This window comes from Elephas maximus, chromosome 17, assembly GCF_024166365.1.
Source record: "Elephas maximus indicus isolate mEleMax1 chromosome 17, mEleMax1 primary haplotype, whole genome shotgun sequence".
NCBI classification, from domain to species: Eukaryota; Metazoa; Chordata; class Mammalia; order Proboscidea; family Elephantidae; genus Elephas; species Elephas maximus.
Window position 1 is genome coordinate 28116608 of NC_064835.1, and position 26571 is coordinate 28143178.

Sequence of the window (26571 nt, forward strand, 5' to 3'; positions counted from 1 at the left end):
GAGTGAATAACCAGGCAAAAACAACAAAACAAAACAAAAACCAAAAGCCCAAACCCGTTGCCGTCCAGTGGATTCCCGATTAGTTGCTATGAGCATCAGACGAATCCTCTACCAGATATAACGGTCTGGACCAGGAAGCGTTTGCATTTTCATTGAGAATATATATAAAATTTTCCCCTCCTCTCCCTTAATCTTATATTAGATAACAGTCAATTTCTTCCTACCACCCCCCAAAAAAACATTCCCTGAAAAACGGGCACGATAGCCTTCTCCGCCATTTTTATTTGGGGGGATTTGTACTTCCTTACTGTTTCCCGAGCTAGTCACGTGACTTCGGACACGGCCACACCCCCCCCAATTGCGACTTCTTCCGGGTCCGCAGAGCGACACGTCACTGCTCGGCCCTCAACCAAACTGCTCGGAGCACGTTCTTTCTGCGTTCTTCGCTCTCACACGCGGGCCTATGACTGCTCGGCCGGAGCACATGTCCCCGCCTCTAGACCTCTAAATGACACCTTTCTTGTCCAGTGAAAAATGGAGAGTGCGGTATTATTCCCGCCTCCGGTTATGACAGACAGTAACACTAGCCTATCGCCTTCTAGAAGTGCCGCATCGGCACTGAGCCGGCCAATGGGGAGCGGTGCCGGGCGCCGCCAGGTTTGTGTGCGCCGCTGAACCGATGGCAGAGGGCGCGGAGTAGATTCCTGAGAAACGGCGGCCAGGTGAGAAGGCGGTAGAAGCTGACTTGAGCATTAGCGGCAGTACAATCTAGAGCGTTGGTAGGGCTGAATGAAGTGCAGGCGGTCGGTCTCTAAAGGGAAGGAGCCGAGCTTGGGCCCTTGCAGGGGAGGGGGTGTGGGGACATCCTGGAATGGAAAGATGTGAAAATCTGGGAAGGGAGGGTAGGGTGGAGAGTGGGATGGGGCTTACGTTTAGGCCAGGAGGGCATGGGGAACATTGGACTCGGGGCCTAGTCTCGCAGAGGAAAGGGCTTAGGATGCTGAGGCGGTGGGGTGTTCCGCGGTGGGTGTTGTCAGAGGTATTCTGTAAAGGTGGGAGGGGGACGGACCTGCAGGAGAGCAGAAGTGAGGGGCGTTGAGGGGCGCAGGGGTGTGAGAGGGTGTGGGAAGATGGCTAGGAAGTGTGGGGGGTAGGGAAGTTGCAGTCCTGGGAACTAGAACTAGGATGGGACAAGGATATCACAGCTTGCGGGTCACGTTCGAGGAGGAGAGCAGATGGTACGTGTTTTAAGACAGGTGTTTTTGCCCTTATTTGCTTTCCCCGTGCGTGAAAATTACCAGAGAGCACACGAGGAAAGCTCCCCTAGGGCCCTGCCCTAAATTACCAGCTTCTTCACTAAGCTTTCAGGTAGAAGTTCTAGTGCTCTCATTTTCTCTGCTGCCCTTCCAGGTGTGTGGCTTATACCAGCTCAGTGGTGTTAAATTTGTTTCCATCTTAGTCTTTCCATAGAACAGTCACAAACAAACCAGAGGCATGTAGCTGGATTGTGGGCTTCGGGAGTTAGGTGTTTATTATGGATGCAAGATAAGGGTTTCCTTTGGGATTATAATTAAAAACACATATGTAAAACTGGGAAACCGCTCTTCTGGGACAGTTAATTATGCAAAGATGCTTGACTTTCCAGGTTAGAAGATGAGAAAATATTCTTATGCCTTCCACCTTACCCAGTGTTATCCCTCCCACCTTTTTTCTACAGTAACAGTGAAATAAATAAAGGTCAGGAGGATGCATATTATTATTTTTTTCTGTGTAATCTTGAACAGTGCTACCTATTCTTTATTGTATCCTTCATCATTTAGCCCGTGGCTAGTTTATGACTTAAGAAGGTAGAACTGTATTATACAGAAGTGGCTAACTTCCTGAGCATTTTATTTTATTCTATGCCCCACCTCCCTGACCGCCCAGCTTTCTCTGCTTCAGTGGGAAAAATTTATTTTCTCCGCCCTCCAGATTCTCATCTGGTGCCATGAGCCATCTCTGTGTCACGGAGCAGTCTTTTAAATTAGCAGTGTCAGTTACAGAGATGCCTAGAGACAGCTGATCGGAAGAGGGGCTAGATGGCAGCAGTGGTTACAGTGTGATATATAGGATTTGAAGTGTAGTGATCTCTGTATGTACGTTTCCCCGTCTTTTTTAGCGCATGATTATAAATGGGTTAGTGAGCATTCATGCGCTTTAGTTGACCCTGCAACCCCACTGGAATTTGGAATAGAAGGAAGCTTGTAGCCAGTCAGTTGAAGCCTAAATTTAGGGCTGGAAATTGTGCTGATTCAGCTGTGACTTCTGTTTTTTCTGTTTCTGCTGTGACATCTATCCTCAATATTTATTCCTTCCTTTCTTTCATACCTTGCTGGCTTTTTCCAAGTGCTTTCTTGCTCCATTTTGTTATTTCTTTCTCTGTTTCTAATCTTATTGTATTTTCTTTGCATCCCTTCTCCCTACCCTCTTTTTCCTATTCCTGTTTCTTCTTTACTTCTGTTGCACCATACTGTTGGCAATTGTGCTTATATATACGTGTTAGCTATGAGAGAGTGGGAAACGGAAATATGGGTGGTGAATTCTGATCACTCCTTTTTAGTCCTGACACATAGACCTGACTTGTGCCTACTTCCCTGCCAGTAGATCATACTTAAGACAAGGCTTAGGTGCTAGTATTTGCCCTGGCCCTCCTTGGTATATTGGCTAGCTCATGTCTCTTTCTGGTGCTCTGCCACCATAAAATATGAAAGTTAATTAGGTATTTAAAAGGCGTTCAGTATCCTATCGTCTTGACTTTTCCTTTTTAGCTGTTTGAGTGTCATCTATTGCCACCCATTGATGTCAAGATGACTAAGCTGGGATTTTTGCGGTTGTCCTATGAGAAGCAGGACACGCTTCTGAAGCTTCTCATTCTGTCAATGGCTGCTGTGTTATGTGAGTGTGCACCTGGGCCTCTCTCTTTGGGAATGGAAAGGAGAAAATTTTGAATTTGACGAGAAGGGCTTTTTAAAAAATACCTGGTTCATTTTCAACAGGTTATTATGCTTTCTTTTTACCATACCCTATCAGTATAATTTTGTGAAGGCAAAGTAAGCACAAGAAATGTAAAAGTAAGGGCTAGTGATCCCCTGGAAGAGAATGGCAGGCATGCTGTGCTAATTCTGTTTTCTCAGAGACCTGAAAGAGGTGCTGAGGACCCTTGGATACTGATTTTTGTAAAGGATAATTGTCTTCAATTTAGATGCCTACCTTAGTATTTATAAATATATGGAGCCCTGGTAGCGCGGTGGTCTGCAGATTGAATCCACCAGCTGCTCCAGAAAGTTGGCATTTGGAATCCACTAGCTACTCCTTGAAAACCGAATGGGGCAGTTCTCCTCTGTCCAACAGGGTTGCTGTGAGTCGATGGCAGTGGGTTTGGTTTATATGTATGTATATATCTATTTAATTTTATTGTGCTTTAGGTGAAACTTTACAGCACAAATTATCTTCTCATTTGAAAATTTTATACACAAATTGTTCAGTGACACTGGTTGCAGTCCCTGCAATGTGTCAGCACTCTACTCTTTTCCACCCACGATTCCCCATGTCCATCCAGTTTTCCTGTCCCTTCCTGCCTTCCTGTCTTTGCTTTTGGGCAGGTGTTGCCCGTTTGGTCTCGTATACTTCATTGAATTAAGAAGCACATTCCTCACGTGTGTACCTTAGTATTTTTGAAAGTCTCTTGAGAATTTTATTTTTTAGATTTCCTGGCTCTTCGTGAGTCATAAGTATAGTCTTGATTGCCTTACTTCTGAAGTTTACTCCAAGGTTAAGGTCAGTTTGGTAGGGATAGTAGTCAACATATATAAAAGGTGACCATGTAAGTTGAGTGAAGTGTTAGTAGGTGGATATAATGTTATAGGCCTTGTGTAAGTAGTTAAATGTGTCCTAGTAGGTAGGCAATACAGATGTCATTGTCAGGGGAAAGCGAAATTTGTTTCCTCCATGTGGGGAGGGATGGATAAATACCTTATTCAGGAATCATTTTATATTTCCAGTGACCTCTTTACTGATAATAGTATTATCATTGCTCTTTCATTGCACATGGCCCTTAAAATGTTAACTCTCTGGTTTTTGCAGCTTTCTCCACTCGTCTCTTTGCTGTCCTGAGATTTGAAAGTGTTATCCATGAGTTTGATCCGTGAGTACCTTTGATTGGTCTGGTATGACTTCCTTTGGGGAGGGCCTTCAGGTTCATGGATTTCAGATTCAAATTTTAATTAGCTCTCAGTGATGGAGATGTGCTTTCAGCAAATTTAGGAGAAAAAACCCTGAAGTTTTCCAGAGGAGATGGTTTCTCCTTTGGAAACATTTTTGTTAGAATTGGCCAAGTGATTCTCTCAAACTCATAAAAAACGTGAGAGGCATTGCTGGTATGCGTGCCTCAAGGTCTGGGTTGGCTAAGGGAGGACTGGCTTCTCCACTTGGTCAGAAGTTAATGATGTACATCCAAGGAAATGGTCCTGGTGAGTATTTAAAATTCAAAAGAAAAACCACAAGTCATGAACTTGAGATCCCTAACACGGTGTTTTGTTGTTTTTTTTTCCTTTGAACAACTTATATGATAGGAATTGGGCTTATCAGTTAAGTTTTAAGGCGTTGAGGAAATTCGAAAGCTAGGAATTTGAGTAGAGTTTTTGTTAGATAAAACAGATATAGGTGAAGGTTTTCAGCAGTATTAATAGCTAACATTTACTGAGCATCCATTTTGTTCCAAGCACTTTTTCTTATTTCTTACAGATTATCTCTAAATCCTTATAGCAGCCCTATGAAACGTAGGTACTCTAATTCCCTTTTTACAGATGAGGAGAATGAGGCCCAGAGAGGCTGAATTGACTTATCCAAGGTTACACATTTAGTAAGTGGAGGAGCCAGGGTTTGAATCTAGTTTTTCTGACTCCAGAGACTAGTCTCTTAATCACTGTGTTATATTGCCTAAAGTTAGGACTTAATAAAAAATTGGGAGGGACAGAATTACAGGTTCTTTTTTTAAATTGTGGTAAAGTGTGTATAACAAGACACTTGCCATTTGAAGCATTCAGAATTACAGATTCTTGAAGTATCATTGAAACCTTAAAAATAGCATGTTCAGCTTGTGAAGCATTAGTTCAAAGGCATAATACCTAACATATATTTGCAAATTTATCGTTTTGTGTAGACATTTGAAAGCACCTTGGAGACATGCAAGTATTTATTTTGAGGTCCCCAAAATCAGTTTATATTTTTTCTCCCAAATGAGGAGATTTATATCCTTTTGTCCCTTTGTCACCAGTCTGTTAAGGCTTCTTTGTCAGACTCTCTGAATGAACAAATATTGAGGGGAGGTGATCAGGGGAAGCGAGAATATCACTGTCTGTAATCACAGAGCGGGAAGGACTGTAAAGATCATGTGACTTGACACTTCATTTTGCAGAGGAGGAAACTGCAGCCCAGGGTGTTAGTGAGTTGCTTAAGATTTAGTGACATCTGGGACTAGAGCCCATGTTTCATTATCCTATTTCAGACCTATTTCCACTAACTTCTACTTGCTCTTTCTCCTCTTTCTCTCCTGTTGTTAGGTAAAGGACACAATTCTGACACATGTTGAGTGCCTGTTCTCCTTATTCTTCCTGTCTCTCTGGCAGTTACCAAAATAACATTTGTCAGTGACAAATAGGACAGAGATTTCTGCTATCTGCTGCTTCTACTTATTTCCGCTCCTAAAACTTGACTGACCAAGGAGGAAATAGGGCTGGGAAGGGGATGAGGAGGGAGGGTGGTTAGTCATGATTATCTCTAGTAATTAAAGTGTCCTTAGCTTGAGACCCTTTTACTGATTTTTTCCCCCTTTCTTCCTTCAGAGAAGGGGTTACATAGCTTTGGACCTAAAGAACTATCTGTTTCCATGTATAGCTCTAAGCATTTTATCTCAGGAGTTTTTTGATCTACCACCATGCATGGTAGCATTCAGAAATACTTTAAATAACAATGTGAGTGGACTCATAAGTTTAAACTCTCATTAAGAAGTTAGTTTTGTGGATTAAAAAATTTTCGTCTTGTGTGTAACACGAGCCTGAAATTATCCCTGTGTTCTTGCACATGGTGCAGAAATACTCTTTTATATATTCCTGTCATTTGAAAGGAGCCAAAAATCCATTGTTGCCCACATCTCAGCTGTCTTTTCATTTGAGTGCTTGACTAGTCCTAATGCGTACCACATGGTGGTTTGGAATATCCTGCTTATTCCTTTGTCGTAATGTTAAGACTTCAGTTTCATTTCCTTATGAGAGAGGTGGTACTTTCGTTGAGACAAGTGTGGCACTAGACGTGAGGAAACCTCTGGTAATGTAAGATGATTTTCGTGGTTGGCATAATATTTGGTACCAAACCAAGTTTCATTAGAGTAACGGTTTAAGTGGGCCTTCTGGAAGAAGGGTCCTCAGTGACGTAACCTGCAGTGCCAGATCTGCTGCAGATTGGCTCAGGTATCTGAGTGTGAAGAGGCGGAGACGCAAATCTTTTCCTTTCTTGCTGTAGATACTTTAATTATCGGACTACCCGGTTCCTGGCTGAGGAGGGGTTTTATAAATTCCATAACTGGTTTGATGACCGGGCCTGGTACCCTTTGGGACGAATCATTGGAGGAACAATTTACCCAGGTAAGGGGAACAGGATTTTTTTTTTTTTTTAAAACATTTGTAGAGTGTTTTAAACAAATTGGTATTTGTATATTATAGAACAGTTTTTTTCATTTCAGTACGTTCGTTTTGAGACACTTGTAATTTTTATCCTGAGTACATGGGGTTGCCATGAGTCAGAATTGATTGGACAGAGACTAACAACAACAGCACAGATTGCTAAAAGTGGATCTTGTACAGATAGGAGAAATGGGTGGGACACTGGGAATGGGTGGTTTTTATACATCCTGGAAGTCTTCTTGAATCCTTAGGAGAGAAATTTGTAGGCCTCCTGTATTTGCTGTGTTAGTGTTTCTGGTGCTTTGTCCAGACCTGCACAGTTACTTTCTTGATAACTGGATTCACCTTCTGTCTCATGTAAGTTCCTTGTCTTACTAGGTCAGCCTAATGGAGTTTCTCTTCCTGTTACAGGCCTGATGATCACCTCTGCTGCAATCTACCATGTACTCCATTTTTTCCACATCACCATCGACATTCGGAATGTCTGTGTGTTCCTGGCCCCTCTCTTCTCTTCCTTCACCACCATCGTCACGTACCACCTCACCAAAGAGCTCAAGGTGAAGGATTTGGGGTGATAGGAGGCTTGGGAATGAATGTTGTTGACCTTCTCTAGTAGAGGCTAAAGGGTGGGGGATTGAGAACCTTGAGAAGGGCAGGGAGACAAAAAGGCAGCTTTTGCTGGGCAGAGTCATTGGATCCATTCTCACCCCTCCCTAGAATGTGTAGTTTTTTATCATTAGGAACTGTTTGTCCTTATGAGAGAACATTTGAAGATCAAATGTAAATTGCTACATCTAAAAGAAAACTTTTTTAAATGTACATGTAAGGTTTAGATTTTGAAGTCCTCACGATCTAAGGGAAGGAAGAAAAAAACGATGGGAAACTCTCCAGAGTGATTTGTTCTTTTCTCTTCTAGAAGTAAGCACTTAGCAATTGTTTGTTGTTTTTTTTTTTTTACATTTACTTTAAAATTCTTAAACGGTTTGGTTTTATAGTGGATTCCATAGTGCTGACTCTCTTTCCGCATTTCAGCATTGCTGACCCTGTCTCCTTGGATGCTATTCTTAGGTTATAGTGTCAGGGAGATACCTGAGAGGTGATAAACTTTTAGGAGAACTTGGGAAATCTCATTTTAGTTTGGAGGCCACTTCAACCTTCTCCTTGCTGTCCTTGTCGCAGGCTTGACTCTTAGCAACAGAGAAGTCCTCACTCTTGGACTGTAGTTACGTTTTGTTACTTCTTTCTATTGAGCTCACAGACTGCCTGTAATAGTCCAACTTCATTCCTTCAACTCCCGGCACCTTCAGTCCGGGTAGGTTATCGCTCTCTTGGTCATCTAGTGCTGCTATAACAGAAATACCACAAGTGGATGGCTTTAACAAAGAAAAATTTATTTCTTCACAGTGAAGTAGGCTGAAAGTTCAAATTCAGGGTGTCAGCTCCATGGGAAGGCTTTCTTTCTCTGTCGGCCTTCTCGTCAGTGTTCCCCTGGACTAGGAGCTTCTCCACACAGGGACCCCAGGTCCAAAGGGCGTGCTCTGCTCCCAGCACTGCTTTCTTGGTGGTATGAGGCCTCCTCTCTCTGCTTGCTTTCGTTTCCTTTTATCTCTTGTAAGATAAAAGGTAGTGCAGGCCACACTCCCGGGAAACCCTCTTTACTTTCGATCAGGGCTATGACCTTAGTAACAGTGTTACAATCCTATCCTAATTCTCTTCAACATAAAATTACAGTCGTAAAATGGAGAACAACCACGCAATAGTGGGAATCATGGCCTAACCAAGTCGACACATATTTTGGGGGACATAATTCAATCTATGACAGTCACGTGCCTTTGTTGCCTTTTTAGCACAAATAATAATTCTTTTCTTTTGTCTGTCTTTGCATGACTTTCAGAGGTGTGACTAGTGTTCCTGTGATTTAGGGATAGTACTGGACCGATGAGCCTGGCACACTGACAGCCGAACAGCGCATTCTGGGGCAGTTTCTGGTGTGTGACAGCTCACCTAGTTTGTCTGTCTTCAGCATATATGTACTCAGTTTCAGATTTGATACCGTGACGGGGTGTTGGTTGTGAACTTTTTAGCTTTCTTGTGCTGTGAGCTTTCCCAGTCATCTTACACCTACCTTGGAAGTTGTTGAACTGTTCTCTGGGCCCAGTACAAACAGAATGGACTAGCTGGATCCTCTCCTCTGTGCTCTTATAGGTGTATTGGTGTTGATAACTCCCTACTGTCCCTCTTGTTATAGGATGCAGGAGCTGGGCTTCTTGCTGCTGCCATGATTGCTGTAGTTCCTGGGTATATCTCCCGGTCTGTGGCTGGCTCCTATGACAATGAAGGTAAGACTTCAAAGTAGATCTGTTCACTTTGCTATCCAATACAGCTTCATGGAGCACAGTAGAATCTGGGTTCAAATCTGTTGCTTAGCAGTAGCAAAAATGGTATCCGGGTGAGAAAAGTAGAAATGGCAAGGAAGGAAACCTTATATAAATTTATATTCTCTCCCTGGCATTCCGTTTAGAAAGGTAGCTGATAATCTACAGGCCACTGGCTCGTTTCTAGACTCATAAAAGGAGAGTTAATTTTTAGTGTTGAAAGGCAGTATTGTTTTAACATTGTAATCATTTGCTTTCTTTTCCTAGATAAGGGCAGTGAATGTCTTTAAAACTGTAATGATTTCTTGGGCTTATTTTCAACTCAGCATATATTTATTGAAAGTTATTGACAAAACACAGTATTAACTATTATAGAGGTAGTTAATGAATATAGTTTTGTCGCCTTAGAATTTATTTAGGAAGGTAAATACGTACCTATAAAAATAACCCTAATAACAGTCAGATAATGTGTACCTATAAAAATAACCCTAAGAACAGTCAGCCAGATAGTAGTATGAGCCATACTATGAACTGAGTACTTTGGGAATGTGGGGAAAGGAGAGATTAATTCAGATTTGGGGATCAGGGAAGACTTTTTGGAAGTCCCTGAAGTTGGGACTTCATTAGGCAAATATTGAAAAGAAGGGCATTCAGGGTATAACGACCAGCTTGTGTTAAGATGTGGAGGCAGGATGGTGCATGATAGGATGGGATGTCTGTAGGGCTGTCCTAGTGGGGAATTTAGTTCTTGGAAAGAGCAATAATAATAACGGCCAGCACTTGCTAAGTGCTTACGGTATGCCAGGTACTGTTTGAAGTGCTTTACACGAATTAGTAACATTGCCTTCATAACAGTTTTATAAAGTAGGTACTGTTAATTGCTTTCTTTTTATAGGAACCTGAGACAGAGAGATAAAAATAATTTGCCTAAAATTATACCACTAACAGGTAATAAGGAGCCCTGGTGGTACAGTGGATAAAGCACTCGACTGCTAACTGAAAGGTGGGCAGTTCAAACCAACCAGCCACTCTGCGGAAGAAAGATGTGGCAGTCTGCTTCTGTAAAGATTTACAGTCTTGGAAACCCCATGGGGTGGTTCTACTCTGTCCTTTAAGGTTTCTGTGAGCCAGAATTGACTTACTGGCAACGAGTTCGTTTTTTTTTTTTCCCCATAGGTAGTAGATCTGAGATGGAAATTCGGGCAGTCCGATTCCAGTACAGTGTTCCTAACTACCATGTTAGCATGATCTGTTCTTGAATATTGGTGTGTTCTTTCTGCAGGGATTGCTATCTTTTGCATGCTGCTCACCTACTACATGTGGATCAAGGCAGTAAAGACTGGTTCCATCTACTGGGCGGCCAAGTGTGCCCTTGCTTATTTCTACATGGTAACTTTTCACTCCTTCCTTCCAGGAGTCTCTCTAAGTCTGTTGGGAGCAACTGATAGAAGTTGGAAGTAGTGCTTGGCCTTTGAATTCATTGACTAGAAGCTAGAAGTCTTTATTGTCTCTTGTCTCCACATAAAGCCTATTCTAAGGCAGGCATGGGTGTTCATTGTGTAATAGCAAGATAGAGATAATATTTTTAATTTTTAAAGTTCTTCAAATATTGTGTTTAAGTAAATATTGATTAGCCAACCTTCACTTGCACCTTCTTCCTTAGCTGCTTACATTTGTTCACCTTTCCTAGATGTCCCTAAATCCTCTGTGTGACCTTCAGAGTAGACTGATGTCTTATCTAGACTAACCTGCAGGGTTGAGGTCTCTTGTTATGTGATCAAGATTTCAGTAGCCACAGGGAGCAGGGGCTTAAATTATGGTAATGGGAGCCACTTGGAAGATATAAAGTTTGTAGTTGCTGTGGAGAGAGGTACTTTTATTAAGTCACAGGTGATGTCCTAGGGTAGAGTGGCATGGTCTGGAGGAGTGCTCAGAACCTGTTCTTCCCTGTCCTGTCCTAGGTCTCTTCATGGGGAGGCTATGTGTTCCTGATCAACTTGATCCCTCTTCATGTACTGGTGCTGATGCTCACAGGCCGCTTCTCCCACCGCATCTATGTGGCCTACTGCACGGTGTACTGCCTGGGCACCATTCTTTCCATGCAGATCTCCTTTGTGGGTTTCCAGGTGAGTCCTAGACTGAGTGGGTTAGTAGCTTCCTCCACTTTTCCTGAACAGCTCCAAATAGATTAATTGATCTTGAATTCTGATAGAAAGATGTAAACTTATCCTCAGCTCTGAACTTGGACTGCTTGTGTTAACTAAGGCAAGGGACTCATTGGCCAGTAAGTCGCCTTCAGGAATGTGTTACTATTTGCTCCATGAAATTTGAGATTAATGACTCTTACTCTGTCTTAGGTTTGTGGGAGGGGGGTGGATATTTTGGTTGAGCTGAGTTGATAACGCATGATCAAAGTTATTAATACTAGTCCTTTTTGATGTTGTGACCCCTAAACTTCTTACTGGGGTTCAATATAAGTCCTTTAGGAAGCAAAGCACAAACCTTTTAACCACATGACCCCATAGGGTTAACACAACTATTAAAACAGAGAATGTGGTATGTTTGATTTCTCATGCAAAATTCTCATAAAAGTGGAATCCTGCTTCAGAAGGTCAGCAAGTATTTCTTTACTGATCACCTACTGTATGTACTTTATCAATCACTGTGAAATGTAAAAAAGCATAAACAATGGCCCTGGTTTTTAAGGAAGTTACAGACATATTGGGGGGAAGAAATCCACGAAGCCTATGGTATAGTGGTTCTGCAGATGTCGTTCCTGGACCAGTAGCATCAGCATCATCTGGGAAGTTGTTGGAGATGTCCCATCACAAACCTACTGAATCAGAAACTCTTGGGATGGGGCCCACCAATCTGTTTCAAAAGGCTCTCCTCACTCCCAGCCTGTGATTGTGATACCCATTGGAGCTTGAGAACCATGGCGTAAGGCAAAGAATGATTACGTGCTAGAGGAGATACAAAGTGCGGCAGAACATTCAGGAGGGAGTGGTCGATTCCGTTTTGGCAGATGAGGAGGAGATGGTCTTTGCATTGGGTCTTGAAGGATGAGAATTTCAGTGAATGGAAATGAAGGAAAAATTGCAATCCAGGCTAAGGAAATAGCCTGAGCAAAGGCCAGAGATGGATAATGATAGTATATGATATGCTTTTGGGAATGGCAAGTGATCTTTGGAAAATGTGGCAGGTAAATTAGAACCTCCCTTAGAGTGGTGCTGATTTCATGGTGGCCTTAGAACTCATTTGACCCTTTGGTCTCAACTAGGTGAGGAAAATTCAGGTCTGGACTGGATCCATTCGTTTTTTTTGCCTCTACATTATTTCCATAAATATGCTTTCACCTGCAGCCTGTTCTTTCATCAGAGCACATGGCAGCCTTTGGAGTCTTTGGTCTCTGCCAGATCCATGCCTTTGTGGATTACCTACGCAGCAAATTGAATCCACAGCAGTTTGAAGTTCTTTTCCGGAGCGTCATCTCTCTGGTAGGCTTTGTCCTTCTCACCGTGGGAGCTCTCCTCATGCTGACAGGTAGGGAAGACTCACGGTGTTTAGTATTAAATGCACATGGGTGTGGACATAGAATAAACTCCAAAAAGTCTGGGTATTTCCTGACCAAAGAAAAATGCTCTCTTTGCTTCCTGTTTCTCTTTTCATTTCAAGTATACAAAATACCACTTCTTCACATTCAGTTTGACACTGACCCTAACCATGTGAATTCAGCCTAGCAGAGACTGTTTTGTTAGAGCAGCTCCTAATCTCAGAGGAACCACACCTGGTGAAAGAACTTTGCCTTACCTTTCTAACCAATCTCTTCTTTATTTCTTACATATTGGTAGGGTGGGAGAAGTCTTAATGTTTGCTGTTCTCTACAACGTCACGTTCTCGTAACCCTTTATAGACTAAACCATGGCTGTCTAGTTTGGGCATGTCACATTTTCTCTCTTCTCCATTTTTGCCAGTTCTGCTTTTCAGAAGTGAGTTTGATTTTGCCCAAGTCTCTACGTATTGGCTAATTCAGAATAGCACTGGAAGACCAAGTTGACTTAGTTTCTGGAGTTGGCCTTGGACTCACCAGATTTGACTTAAGACCCCTCCAGGAGGCATGTCTGCCTCCATTCTTCTGAGTTTTACATGCAGCCTGACTTTTTTCTGCTGGCTGTGCTGATAAAAAAGCCTCTCAAGTTTCAAAGAAAGGAAGGAGTAGACCTCTGAAAGTATTGGTGGCATTTAAACAAAAACTTAGCCCTTCTTTTGTTTCTGAGAATCTTCTTAAAATGGAAAGCTGTGATTAGTTAGGATTAGATGTTAGTTTGTTTCTGGAGTGTTGGTGAAATATGTGTTGTCTTTGCTGCCAGGAAAAATCTCTCCCTGGACGGGGCGTTTCTACTCACTGCTGGATCCTTCATATGCTAAGAACAACATCCCCATCATTGCATCTGTGTCCGAGCATCAGCCCACGACCTGGTCCTCATACTATTTTGATCTGCAGCTCCTTGTCTTCATGTTTCCAGGTCTGTGTTCCGATGTGGCCCGCTTCGTGATAATCACCATTTCATTCAGAATACTTCAACTACCCTTATCCATGTTGTTGTTTGTCCGTTTATCCTATGCAGTATGAAGGATGGCTAAGCACGTTTTTCTAATATTTGAAGCAGAGTAGAAGTCAGAAGCCTAACAGTTGTAGATACTGGCAAGTTCAAAGCCTCATAGTTAATCCTGTTTGTTTTTGTCATAATTTAAAAGTCAACTCTAATTTTTATAAAAAAAATTTTTTGTAAAGTACTTCTAGCGTTCTGCCCTCTCCCCATTCCCCTTCTGCACACACAGACAGACAGACACACACACTGTCACTCATTGCTCCTCTTGGCAGTATGGAAGTTCCTGATTAGGCATAACTGATTGTAAATTGTAAAACCTCTTTGTCAAAGAATCTCCTAGCTAATCCAGAAATTCTAAAATCCAAATTTTAGAATTTACTGGTGGTAGTGGTCTTTTTCTCTTATAAAATAACTTAGTTATTTTAAATCAAACCAAACCCAGTGCCGTCAAGTCGATTCCATATGAGTCGGAATCGACTCGACGGCCGTGGGTTTGGTTTGGTTTTAATAACTTAATTATTTTTATTATTGTTATTGTGAAAGGAATTTAACTATTCCAAAAACTATAGACAAGTGAAAAAGAAAAAGGTAAAAATTTTAGACATTCTCACCACCCATCTGTAGCCACGTTTTGGTGTATAGTCATCCAGTTATTTAATGAATAAAAATGAGATCATACAGTTTTCTTCCTTGATTTTTTTTTTACGTCATAAAAAAATCACAGTAATTTTCTGTCATTTAGAATTACTTTATGGTAATAATATTTAAGATATATATTTTCAAGAAGAGGCAAATGGTCTATAATCTCATAGAGCAGTATTTTAATTAGTAGTATATATTCCGTTTTATAAATATAATAAACCAGTGCCTTACTGTTGGACATTTAGGTTGTTTCTAATTTTTTGCCATTTTAAAGAGTGCTGTAGCACACATCTTAGGATCTCAGTCTTTGCATGTGTCTGTGATTGTTTTTTCAGGATAAATTCCGGGAAGTGAAATTGCTGGGGTAAATTTGTGGAATCACCCACACATATAGTGAAGATGCTTTTTGTTGTAGGTTTCTACCTACAGGGCTCAGCTGCTTACTTCTCCTTCCCTCTTTTGTAGTTGGCCTGTATTACTGCTTTAGCAACCTGTCGGATGCCCGGATTTTTATCATCATGTATGGTGTGACCAGCATGTACTTTTCAGCTGTTATGGTGAGAAATGCCCCCAGTCCTAGCACACCTTTCCCTCCTTAATTCTGAGGTGCTTTTTCCTGCCTGGCATGATTCAGAAAGTACTGATGGTTGTGCAGATGGTTCCCTCTGAGCATTTGAGAGGCTGAGTTGTAAAAGCTGCCAGATAGTGTTGATCCTTCCCAGGAATGTAGGAGACACATGTACATTCTGGTTGTGGGCTTACCTCTCTTGGATTCATAATGTTGTGATACAGAGGCTCTTTGGCACTTTGTTGCGAAGAATGTGACCTCAGGCGTGTTACTTCCCCTCTCCTTTTCAGTGTCTTTTAAAGGGAGATGTTTTTTCTTGAAGCTCTTACCCAGTGCCAGATTATTAAAAAACAGAAGGGATTTTCTATATTGTAGTAAGACATTGGAGTCCCTGGATGGTACAAACTGTTAACATGCTCCACTGCTGACCAGAAGGTTGGAAGTTGGAGTCTACCCAGAGGCACCTCGGAAGAAAGGCCTGGTGATCTACTTACAAAAAATCAGCCATTGAAAACTCTATGGAGCACAGTACTACTCTGACACACATGGGGTCACCATAAGTTGGAGTCCACTTGAGGGCAACTGATTTAGTAAGACAGTGTGTTACAAACTGTTTTGATCCTTAGAGTTAAAAAATACATCTTGTATCATTATTCAGAATACACATATAGGAAGTATATAACTGAAAGCAGTTTTAAAACATATGTACTTCCGTTACTTTAAATGCATCAAGTATATTCTGTTTTTTTCCAGTTCATTGAAAAATCATGTTGGTTGAAACCCCCTAAGTTGATGTCACGATCTACTAATAAGTTGCAGCCTGTAATTTGTAAAACACTGATTAGAATGCGATCATGCCTCTGTCTCTTTTAGGTTCGTCTAATGCTAGTATTGGCGCCTGTCATGTGCATTCTTTCTGGCATTGGAGTCTCCCAGGTGCTGTCCACGTACATGAAGAATCTGGATATAAGTCGTCCAGACAAGAAGAGCAAGAAGCAACAGGATTCTACCTACCCTATTAAGAATGAAGTAAGAATCAAGCAATGCTAAGAACAGGCTTGGGAGACTCTTGTGTGTGTTTGTGTGTGTGTGTGTGTGTGTGCATGTGCACACAAGCATGTAAAGTTTTTTGGGCCGGGAAGTAGAGAGCTGTCATTAATGGTCATAATTAAACGGTCATACAATTTTTTTTTTTTTTACTTGTATAGCCCCTGACTTGTTTTGATTCATCTCATCTTTATTAATGTGAGAAACTGTCCTGTGTTGTGTAAATCTAGTTGGCTTACTACACAATTCTTCCTTGTTTAGGTGGCAAGTGGGATGATCTTGGTCATGGCTTTCTTTCTCATCACCTACACCTTTCATTCAACCTGGGTGACCAGCGAGGCCTACTCTTCGCCCTCTATCGTGCTGTCTGCCCGGGGTGGGGATGGCAGTAGGATCATTTTTGATGACTTCCGAGAAGCATACTATTGGCTTCGTCACAATACACCTGAGGTGAAGATTTGGGAGTGGTGGGGAAGAAGGGAAGGGGGAGACATTTGATGTTATAGTAAGTCATATAGCTTTTAGATGGTTGCAAAACTTGGATAAATTGCAACTATAGAACTCTGCTCTTGAAAGATCCTTAAAGGCCCTGTAGCCAATCTCTACACAATTTAGGGATTTCATCGATAGTGACCTTACTCTGAAGGAGCCCTGGTGCACAATGGGTAAAAGCTCTTGGCTGCCACCCGAAAGGTCAGCAGTTTGAACCCAGCAGCCTCTCCGAGGGAGAAAGGTGTGGCATTCTGCTTCCGTAGACATTAACAGCCTCAGAAACCCTACGGGATCTCTCTGAGTTGGAATCGACTTGGTGGCAGTGGGTTTTCTGATAATCATCTGGACTCTGCCTGGACATTTGTGTTGACAGGATGTGATTTTTTTTTTTTTTTAAGTAATTTTTATTGAGCTTCAAGTGAATGTTTACAAATCAAGTCAGTCTGTCACATATAAGCTTATGTACACCTTACTCCATACTCCCACTTGCTCTCCTCCTAATGAGTCAGCCCTTCCAGTCTCTCCTTTCATGACTGTTTTGCCAGCTTCCAACCCTATCTACCCTTCCATCCCCCCTCCAGACAGGAGATGCCAACAGTCTCAAGTGTCCACCTGATACAAGTAGCTCACTCTTCATCAGCATCTCTCTCCTACCCACTGTCCAGTCCCTTCCATGTCTGATGAGTTGTCTTCGGGGATGGTTCCTGTCCTGTGCCAACAGAAGGTTTGGGGACCATGACCACCAGGATTCCTCTAGTCTCAGTCAGACCATTAAGTATGGTCTTTTTGTGAGAATTTGGGGTCTGCATCCCACTGATCTCCTGCTCCCTCAGGGGTTCTCTGTTGTGCTCCCTGTCAGGGCAGTCATCGGTTGTAGCCAGGCACCAACTAGTTCTTCTGGTCTCAGGATGATGTAAGTCTCTGGTTCATGTGGCCGTCTCTGTCTCTTGGGCTCATAGTTATTGTGTGACCTTGGTGTTCTTCATTCTCCTTTGATCCAGGTGGCTTGAGATGAATTGATGCATCTTAGATGGCCACTTTTTAGCATTTAAGACCCCAGGCGCCAGATTTCAAAGTGGGATGCAGAATGCTTTCATAATAGAATTATTTTGCCAATTGACTTAGAAGTCCCCTTAAGCCATAGTCCCCAAACCCCCTCCCTTGCTCCGCTGACCTTTGAAGCATTCATTTTATCCCGGAAACTTCTTTGCTTTTGGTCCAGTCCATTTGAGCTGACCTTCTGTGTATTGAGTATTGTCCTTCCCTTCACCTAAAGCAGTTCTTATCTACTAACTAATCAGTAAATAACCCTCTCCCACCCTCCCTCCCCCACCCCTCGTAACCACAAAAGTATGTGTTCTTCTCAGTTTATACTATTTCTCAAGATCTTATAATAGTGGTCTTATACAATATTTGTCCTTTTGCCTCCAACTAATTTTGCTCAGCATAATGCCTTCCAGGTTCCTCCATGTCGTGAAATGTTTCACAGATTCGTCACTGTTCTTTGACAGGATGTGATTTTATCATAAGATAGACCATCCCAATTATAAAAGCTCTTCTTAAAAGAAGAAAAAAGTTAAGTAATACACGTTCATTGTGGGAAATTCAGAAAATAGAAGAAAAAAAATCTGTAAGAGATCACCTAATGAAAACCACTTTTAGCAGTTTATATCTTTGAGAATCTAAAGTGATTAGCTTTCCCTTGCAATAGTTATTGGGAATGTTAGGTGCCATCAAGTCGATTTTGACTCATCGCGACTCTGCGTGACAGACCAGAACTGCCCCATAGGGTTCTCTAGGCTGTAATCTTTATGGGAGTAGATTGCAGGCCTTTCTCCCGCAGAACCACTGGGTGGGTTCTAACGCCAACCTTTTAACTAACAGTTGAGTGTTTACCCATCACATCACCAGGGCTCATTCTACTGGGACTGGCGCTTTTACATCAGGTATTTTAGGAGTCAAACTTGAAGAACTTTAATCCTTGTCCATTGTATTCTATGATTTGTGTTTTCCCCCTGCCCTTATCATAACTGATTTTTGTGATAATATTAAAAAGTCGTTTTATTTAATAAAATTATCTGATGCTATTGGGCTGTTTATTTGGAAATATTGCACAGCCTCTTACATTATGCTTGTTTATATAAAGTGAGTTTGGAGGGAAGTATTGGGGATACTGAATTGTCTAATTTATACCAAGACTTGGCGATCGTGTGTAAATGCAGGACCAGGTGCAGAGATCTATCTTTGGTAAAGTGTGCGTTACTCTGTGAAGAAGCTGATTTAATTGGCCATGCCTCAATTCTTATCAGTTCAAAGATGCCCGTTCTCTCCTTGCATTTGCTTTTTGACGACAGCAAGTACCCCTTATTTCCATTTCCCATTCTTTCAGGATGCAAAGGTCATGTCATGGTGGGATTATGGCTACCAGATTACAGCTATGGCGAATCGGACAATTTTAGTGGACAACAACACGTGGAATAATACCCACATTTCTCGAGTCGGGCAGGTGAGGTGAAGTGTATTTGTGTTTTGAGTGTTTGGTGCATAAAGTCTAGTGGGAAATATTCTTCCCTGGGGGAATCATATGACCTGGGATTTGCTCTGAGAAACATGCATTTATTTTTCTAGGCAATGGCATCCACAGAAGAAAAAGCCTATGAGATCATGAGGGAGCTTGACGTCAGCTATGTTTTGGTCATTTTCGGAGGCCTCACTGGCTATTCTTCTGATGGTAATGTACTGGTCTCTGTGTCTAGCTAGAGAGCTTAGATTGTAAGAAAACTAGATGAATCTCCTATCTCTCTTGCCTTTTACTAACATCAAGATATTTTGTCAGTTGGGGCAGTTTCTAAGTATTGCAACTTGAAGCTCATTACTTTTTTTTTTTTTTTGATTTAATTTAAAGGCTTTTATTTTCTTTCTCCAGGTAGGAAGGTTACAAAGTTAGAAATTTTACAAAGACTTAATAATCCTTGATTCTTCAGAGAAATGGGCACAGGCTTTTCAACTCTGGATAGTCCTCAAACTGAGCACAGAGTAGCCCTAGTGGGAGTTGCTTGGAGATTATGCTATACTTTTGGATTGTTGAAAACATGATGATTTGACAATTACTCTGATCTAACTATGAAAGCTAGATTTTTTTTTTAAAGGAGTAAAAAATAACCAGTTACTGTTGTGTCAATGCAGACTCATGGCGACTTCATTTGTGTCAGAATAGAACTGTGCTTCGTAAGCTTTTGTGTTTTTTTTTAGTAACAATTTTATTGGTATAATTCACATAAAATCCACTCATTTAAAGTGTACAATTCAGTGGTTTTTAGTGTATTCATAAAGTTGTGCAACTGTTGTTAGATGCTGTCAAGTTAGTTTTGACTCATAGCAACCCTGTGTGATAGAACTGCCCCAGCTGTTTTTTTTAAATAATTAATTTTGTTGTTGGTGAGAATATATACAACAGAACATACACCAATTCAACAATTTTTACATGTACAGTTCAGTGACATTGATTACATTCTTTGAGTTGTACAACTGTTCTCACCCTCCTTTCCTGAGTTGTTGCTCAGAAACTCACTGCCCCCTAAGGTTCCTACCTGATCTTTTGAGTTGCTGTTGTCAATTGATCCCATCTAGATAGATCTTAAAAGAGCTCAGTGCTCAAGGCAGACATTATTTACTAGTTAAGCTATTGTTTGGTTTTGAGAAGACTTTGGGGAACATTTTTTACTTAAGGTTGAAAGATTATCTCAGGGCAGTAGTTTAGGAAGTTCATCCAGCCTCTGTGGCTCCAGAAAACCTGGATTTCATTAGGGTATGAAATTCTATTCTGCATTTTCCCCCTTTTGAACAAGGTTCTGTAGAATCTTTGATCAAACCATAGGGTTTTCTAGACTGTAGCCTTTATGGGAGCAGATCGCCAGGTCTTCCACAGAACCACTGGGTGGTTTCAAACTGCCAACCTTTTGGCTAGCAGCCTAGTTCTTAACCATGGGGCCACCAGGGCTCCTCTGTAGGGTTTTCATTGGCTAAGTTTTTGGAAGTAGATCATCAGGCCTTTCTTCTGAGATGCCTCTGGGTAGACTCGAACCTTCAACCTTTTGGTTAGCAACCGAGTGCATTAACTGTTTGCACCACCCAGAGACTCCTTTAAAGAAGGTTGTTTTGTGCCAATGAGTCAGTTCTGACTCATAGCGACCCGTAGGACCGGGTAGTACTGCCCTGTAGGATTTCCTAGGTTATAATCTTTGTGGGAGCAGATCACCAGTCTTTCCTCCGGTGGAGCAGCTGGTGGGTTCGAACCACTGATTTTTCTGTTAGCAGCTGAGCATTTAAGCGTTGCGCCACCAGAGTTGAGCCATCAAAACAAAAGTGCAAAGCACTGTCAACTATCTAGACCCATGAAAATCACAGAAGATGACAGTACTGATTTTTTTTCTCATATTGAGTGTATTTCTCAAGATCAAGTTGTTAGACTTTATTACGTAGGAATTCTGAAGAATTTGAGAGATGCCGTGCAATCAAAAAAGCGAAAGGAATGAACGCAGAGCCTAGAGGTGATTATTAGTATTATTTAATCCTGATAACATTCCAGCGGGTGCCTTCTGTGAATAATTTTGACATTTTAAAAACATACATACATACCTAGGCACACATATATGCACACACACAAATACACACACACATACACATGAAAGACACACACATAGGTGCCTAAAAAAAAAAACTAGATTTCCTTGATCATCCTCCCTCCCCCAACTTATCTGCAGTCATTATTCTTGACTGTAGATCACTTCTGGCTCTTTCAAAAATTTAAATCTACTCTAAAAGAATAAAGATTTGCCTCTCCTGAGTTTACAAAAATAAAAACATAAATTGGGCTCTGAAGGCATTTCCAAATGAGAATTCCAAAATGTCTTGGGCATTTTTATGCTAAATGATACACGCTCCAAAAATGACATTTTCTAAGGGGGTTAAACAGGCATTTGCTTATAAAAATTCAGTTTGTATTTATGTTTCTGGAATGTCCCGAATTTAGCTTCCTTTGAATGTTAGGACAAGATTTTGCCCTTTTGCAAGTCATGTTTATTTCATGTTAATAAATTTCTATTAAATGCTTACTTGAATCTACATTAATATATTTAGATCTGATTGTAGTCTAGGTTGTCTTATACCAGGGTATGATACAGTATTACACTTCTTTAGCTTTTTTTATTTTGTAGCCTACATCTTTGAACAGAAGGGCCTCTTCCACATAATTTGTTGCTTTCCACTCCCCCGTACTTAAAGCTTGCCAGGTTTTTGCTTCAGACACATCTGTTAGGAAGCTACAATACACAGGTCTGTGATAGCTGAGCTGGTTCTCAGGAGTTTTGTTTTCGGTTGTGTTTCTGGCTGGGTGGCCTGGCCAAGTCATTTAATCTTGTGTCTCAGTTTGTCCATCTTTAAGATGAAGGTGAAAGTGCAGACCCTACATGAGGATAGTAATATTATTTATTGGATGCTTCGTGACAGGCAGTATAGTCAGTTCTTGTTGTGCTCTCACTCATGTAATACCATAGCAGCCCTAGTGTTGTAGATAGTCTTATTTTTCTAATTTGATAGATTTGGAAACTGAAGCACAGAGAGGTTAAGTAACTTACCCAAGGTCACTCAGCTAGAACTGACAGTGCTGGAATTCCAGCCTAGGCAGTTTTGATCCAGAGTCTGTGCTCATAACCACTGTGATACCCCCTGAAACCATTTGCAGTAGTGTAGTAGGAACCTTATTCTTCTGGGTCTGTAATACTTAAAAAAAATTTTTTTTAATTATTGTGCTTTCAGTAAAAGTTTGCAAATCAATTCAGTCTCTCATACAAAAACTTAAAAATACCTTGCTATGTACTTCTAGCTGGTCTCCCCCTAATGAAACAGCACGCTTCTCTCCACCCTGTATTTCCCGTGTCCGTTCAACCAGCTCCTGTCCCTCTCTGCCTTTTCATCTCTTATCTAGACAGGAGATGCCCACATATTCTCATGTGTCTACTAAAGCCAAGAAGCTCACTCCTCACCAGTATTGTTTTCTGTCTTATAGTCCAGTCCAGTCCCTGCCTGAATAGTTGGCTTCAGGAATGGTTTCAGTCTTGGGCTAACAAAGGGCCCGGGGACCATGACCTCTGGGGTCCCTCTAGTCTCAGTCAGACCATTAAACCTCGTCTTTTTATGAGAATTTGAGGTCTGCATCCCACTGTTCTCCTGCTCCATCAGGGATTCTCTGTTGTTTTCCCTGTCAGGGCAAGTCATCGGTTGTAGCTGGGCACTGTCTACTTCTTCTGGTCTCAGGCTGATGTAGTTTCTGATTTACGTGGCCCTTTCTGTCTCTTGGGCTCATCTTTACCTTATGTCTTTGGTGTTCTTCATTCTCCTTTGCTCCAGGCAGGTGAGACCAATTGATGCATCTTAGATGGCCGCTTGCTAGCATTTAAGACCCCAGACACCACTCACTGAAGTGGGATGTGGACCGTTTTCTTAATACATTTTGTTATGCCAACTGACCTAGATGTCCCCTGAAACCATAGTCCCCCAAACCACTGTCCCTGCTGAGTAATACTTTTTATATTAGCCATTTAGTGAATCATATAGCAAACTGATTTCCCCAAAGCCTGTGGTTAGGTGGAGGCAATACAGAGAGTGACATATTCTAAGAAAATATCCTGAGTTGATGGTGGTATCAATATCAGTGGAACCTGATAGCGTGTTTGACATGGAAATGTTAACTTCTCATATATATGCTTCGGCAGGTTTATAACTTCTCAGCTGTCTGTCTTTGTGGGTCCCTGTGTTTTTGGTAAAGCTGCTACTCTCTAGATCAGTGCTGTCCATAGAAATATAATGAGAAACACATACGTAATTTTAAGTCCTCTAGTAGCCACATTAAAATACATAAAAAAGAAACAGGTGAAATTAATTTTAATAATTTTACTTAGCTGAATATACCCAAAACATTATTATTTAACATGTAATCAATATTAAAAAAATTACTGATATTTTACCTACTTTTTTTTGTTTGTATTGGGCGAAGGCTTAGAAATCTGCATGTATTTTATACTCACAACACGCCTTAATTTGGTCTCTGCATTTCACGTGCTCAGCAGTCACTACATTGGACAGTTCAGCCCCAGTGAATACTTAGGACTAAGGAACCCTGGTGGCATAATAGTTAAGTGTTGGGCTGCTAACCAAAAGGTTGGTGCTTCCATCCCACCCAGTGGCTCCGAGGGAGAAAAGACCTAGTGATCTGTTCCTGTAAAAATTACACCCTGGAAAACCCAGTAGGTAGTTCTACTCTGTCACATTGGAACGCAATGAGTTAAAAATCAACTCGACAGCACCTAACAACAATACTTAGGACTAATTTCAGTTGTGGCTTAAGCCTGGACAAGTAATAATAAGGTTTCAGGAGTCTAATCTATAGGAAAAGTTGTACATTTTGAGGAAAAGACTTGTGTCCACACATTGTCAGGGCTTTGAAACATAGTATCCTCTCTTTCCTATTTTTGCAAATTAGACTTAAAAGGTACCATTCTCGATTAGAAAAATATCTTGAGAAATTTCCTTATAGTGACCTTTTCCTTAGGTGATTTAGCTCCCGCAACCTTGGTGATACAGCAGTTTTTTGTTTTTTTTTTTAATTCATTTTTCGTTGTTTAGAGTATACACAGCAGAACATTCACCAATTGAGCAATTTCTACAGGTACGATCCAGTGAGCAGTTTCTTTTTATTCCTAGATATCAACAAGTTTCTGTGGATGGTCCGGATTGGAGGCAGCACAGACACAGGCAAACATATCAAGGAGCACGACTACTATACTCCAACTGGGGAGTTCCGTGTGGACCGTGAAGGCTCTCCAGTGCTGCTCAACTGCCTCATGTACAAGATGTGTTACTACCGCTTTGGGCAGGTCTACACAGAAGCCAGTGAGTGACTCATGATTGTGTCAGTAACAGCACTGATAGCCAACACTCATAGAATGTGTCTCCCTTGTGCGAGGCACAGCTGTTAACTGGTTTAGTCCTCACAGCAACCCGAAAGGCAGATACTGTTATTATTCTCACTTTAGACGTGAGGAAATTGAATTACAAATAGGTTAAGTAACTTCCCAAAGTCACACAGCTTGTGACAGAGCCAGGATTTAAAGTCAGGGATTCTGGCTTCAGATTCTGTGCTTTCAACACTACTTTTTATTGCCTCTCAATAAAGGGCATTGTAAAGGGGAATGGAATGAAGGGGGATGGAATGAGACAAAGGACTTTCAGTTCTTCAGATGACTAGTTTGAGAGTAATTTGATCAGGTCAGGTCTTTTCCTTCTGACTTTAATTTCTTGGTTCTGTACTAGGGAGAATTTCTGAAGTGGATTCAGGCCTTTGATCGCTGCTAGTTTTTCTCTGCCCTATGGAAAGGTTACTAGTAGGTCCTGGAGGCCTCTGGATGACAGTCCTCAGGAATAGAGGGGCTTGGGTGTCAGCTACTATCTCGTAGAAGAGATAAGCTCCATGGCTCCACCAGGCATCATCTTGGAGAGATTGTGAGTTAGGCTAACACTTGATTTGCTCTTCCTACCTGACATCCTCTTCTGCACATCTTACTCTCCAACCAAACTACTGACTGAGGAATAGCAGGCCAATTAGTAGCTGATGTACTGGATTGATTTACCATCTCCTTAGGAAATCAGCACTGTATAAAGACGTGTGATTCCTTTTTTGGCCCCCTCTAGAGCGTCCACCAGGCTTTGACCGTGTCCGAAATGCTGAGATTGGGAATAAAGACTTTGAGCTTGATGTCTTGGAGGAAGCATACACCACAGAACATTGGCTGGTGAGAATATACAAGGTGAGCACATGGTACCCGATCTCAGAAAGCAGCTCTTGTGTTTGCAGAGTGGTTCTGATGCTTGAAAGATGGGACATGTAATTTCTCACATAGGAACGTATCTAATGACACCTGTGCCTGAAAAGTAGCTTGTAACTTAGAATTCTACAGTCTTTATTTTAGATTGTTCTTTAACGTCCCATTTTGCTGTCATTTTAGTAGTTGCTCCAGTGATATTTTTGTAGTTCGGGCTTGACTCAGTCTGTTCCAGTGATTAACAGGCCTGGGGTGGGGCGGAAGAAAGTGTGTGCATCTGTGTTTTCAAACTACGTTTTCTTCTCTCCCACTGAAGAATTGATGCTATAGAGAGCCATATAGTAGCGTGCAAAAAAAAAAAAAAATTTTTTTTTTTTTTTTTTTTGTGTGTCTCTTGCAGAAGAAAAGATTGAAAATCCTTGGTTATTTGGAGGGTAGATTGTTTACACTGTTCCTCAAGAGGGACTCCAAAAGGCTACGCAGAGAGTCACTAGCCTCTAACCAGTGCTGGTTCAGTCACAAAGCCAAACCAGGCAGCAGTATCCAGCATAAGCCCTTCCCCTCGGGTGAACCTAGCTTAGTGGCAAAGCTTTCCTCAAAGTTGAGCTGACTCAAGATCCTAACCTGACATTTTTATATTGCAGGTAAAGGATCTGGATAATCGAGGCTTGTCAAGGACATAAATGTCACATCACGGCCAGCTGAGTTATGCCTCACACTGAGTGCGTCGTGTTTAGGACGCTGAAGATGTTTTTTATATGCAGTTTATAAGACCAGAGCACGATGTGATTAAACTTGTCTGGAAGTTTTGCCCACGGCAGTAAGGGCTGGGCCAAATGAAATGGTTTTTATAATTCTGAGCAGGTTACCAAATGAAATGCCATGGCTTTACTTTGGTCAATTAAAGGGGAGATTTTTTAAAAATGTGCCTTATTTGTTTTGACTTATGGTGACTGACTTCAGGAAGGCTGATAGGAGAAGACAGTGACCGTCTCCATGCCCTTAGCTCCCTAAATGAGCCAAGTAGGTATCTTGTCTTTCAAATCAGTAAAACTATCAAGAATTAGCTCAAATTCTACATACACAATTTTGTCAGCCTTTCTGCATTGCGGCACCTAGTACAATGCCTAGCTCATAGTGGGTGCTCAGAAAATTTTGTGGAATGAATAAATGTTTGTAAGACCATGGGAGTTTCATTTCTTGGCAGGAAAGTTGCCATGTTACATACCATCATGT

General features: G+C 41.5%; 1 protein-coding gene across 1 annotated transcript; it reads left to right on the forward strand.

The window, feature by feature from the left end:
- The first annotated feature begins 614 nt into the window (after nt 1-614).
- Nucleotides 615-26259, forward strand: STT3A (STT3 oligosaccharyltransferase complex catalytic subunit A). Its single transcript, XM_049857333.1, has 18 exons — nt 615-722; nt 2808-2934; nt 4123-4183; nt 6559-6680; nt 7131-7276; nt 8968-9058; nt 10377-10483; nt 11056-11220; nt 12457-12637; nt 13465-13620; nt 14815-14906; nt 15791-15946; nt 16226-16414; nt 18846-18962; nt 19085-19187; nt 24218-24406; nt 25205-25320; nt 25980-26259. Exons 2-18 carry the CDS (start codon nt 2847-2849, stop codon nt 26016-26018), a joined length of 2118 nt encoding a protein of 705 aa, XP_049713290.1. The 5' UTR covers nt 615-722; nt 2808-2846; the 3' UTR covers nt 26019-26259.
- Nucleotides 26260-26571: the final 312 nt, after the last annotated feature.

What these genes read in the sequence shown, in the direction of transcription:
- STT3A (XM_049857333.1), top strand. Translation starts at nt 2,847, where the DNA reads ATGACTAAGCTGGGATTTTTGCGGTTGTCCTATGAGAAGCAGGACACG. An exon ending in GTTATCCATGAGTTTGATCC is followed by an intron (nt 4,184 to 6,558) that starts GTGAGTACCTTT and finishes TTCTTGCTGTAG; the next exon opens with ATACTTTAATTATCGGACTA. An exon ending in AGCTCTCCTCATGCTGACAG is followed by an intron (nt 12,638 to 13,464) that starts GTAGGGAAGACT and finishes CTTTGCTGCCAG; the next exon opens with GAAAAATCTCTCCCTGGACG.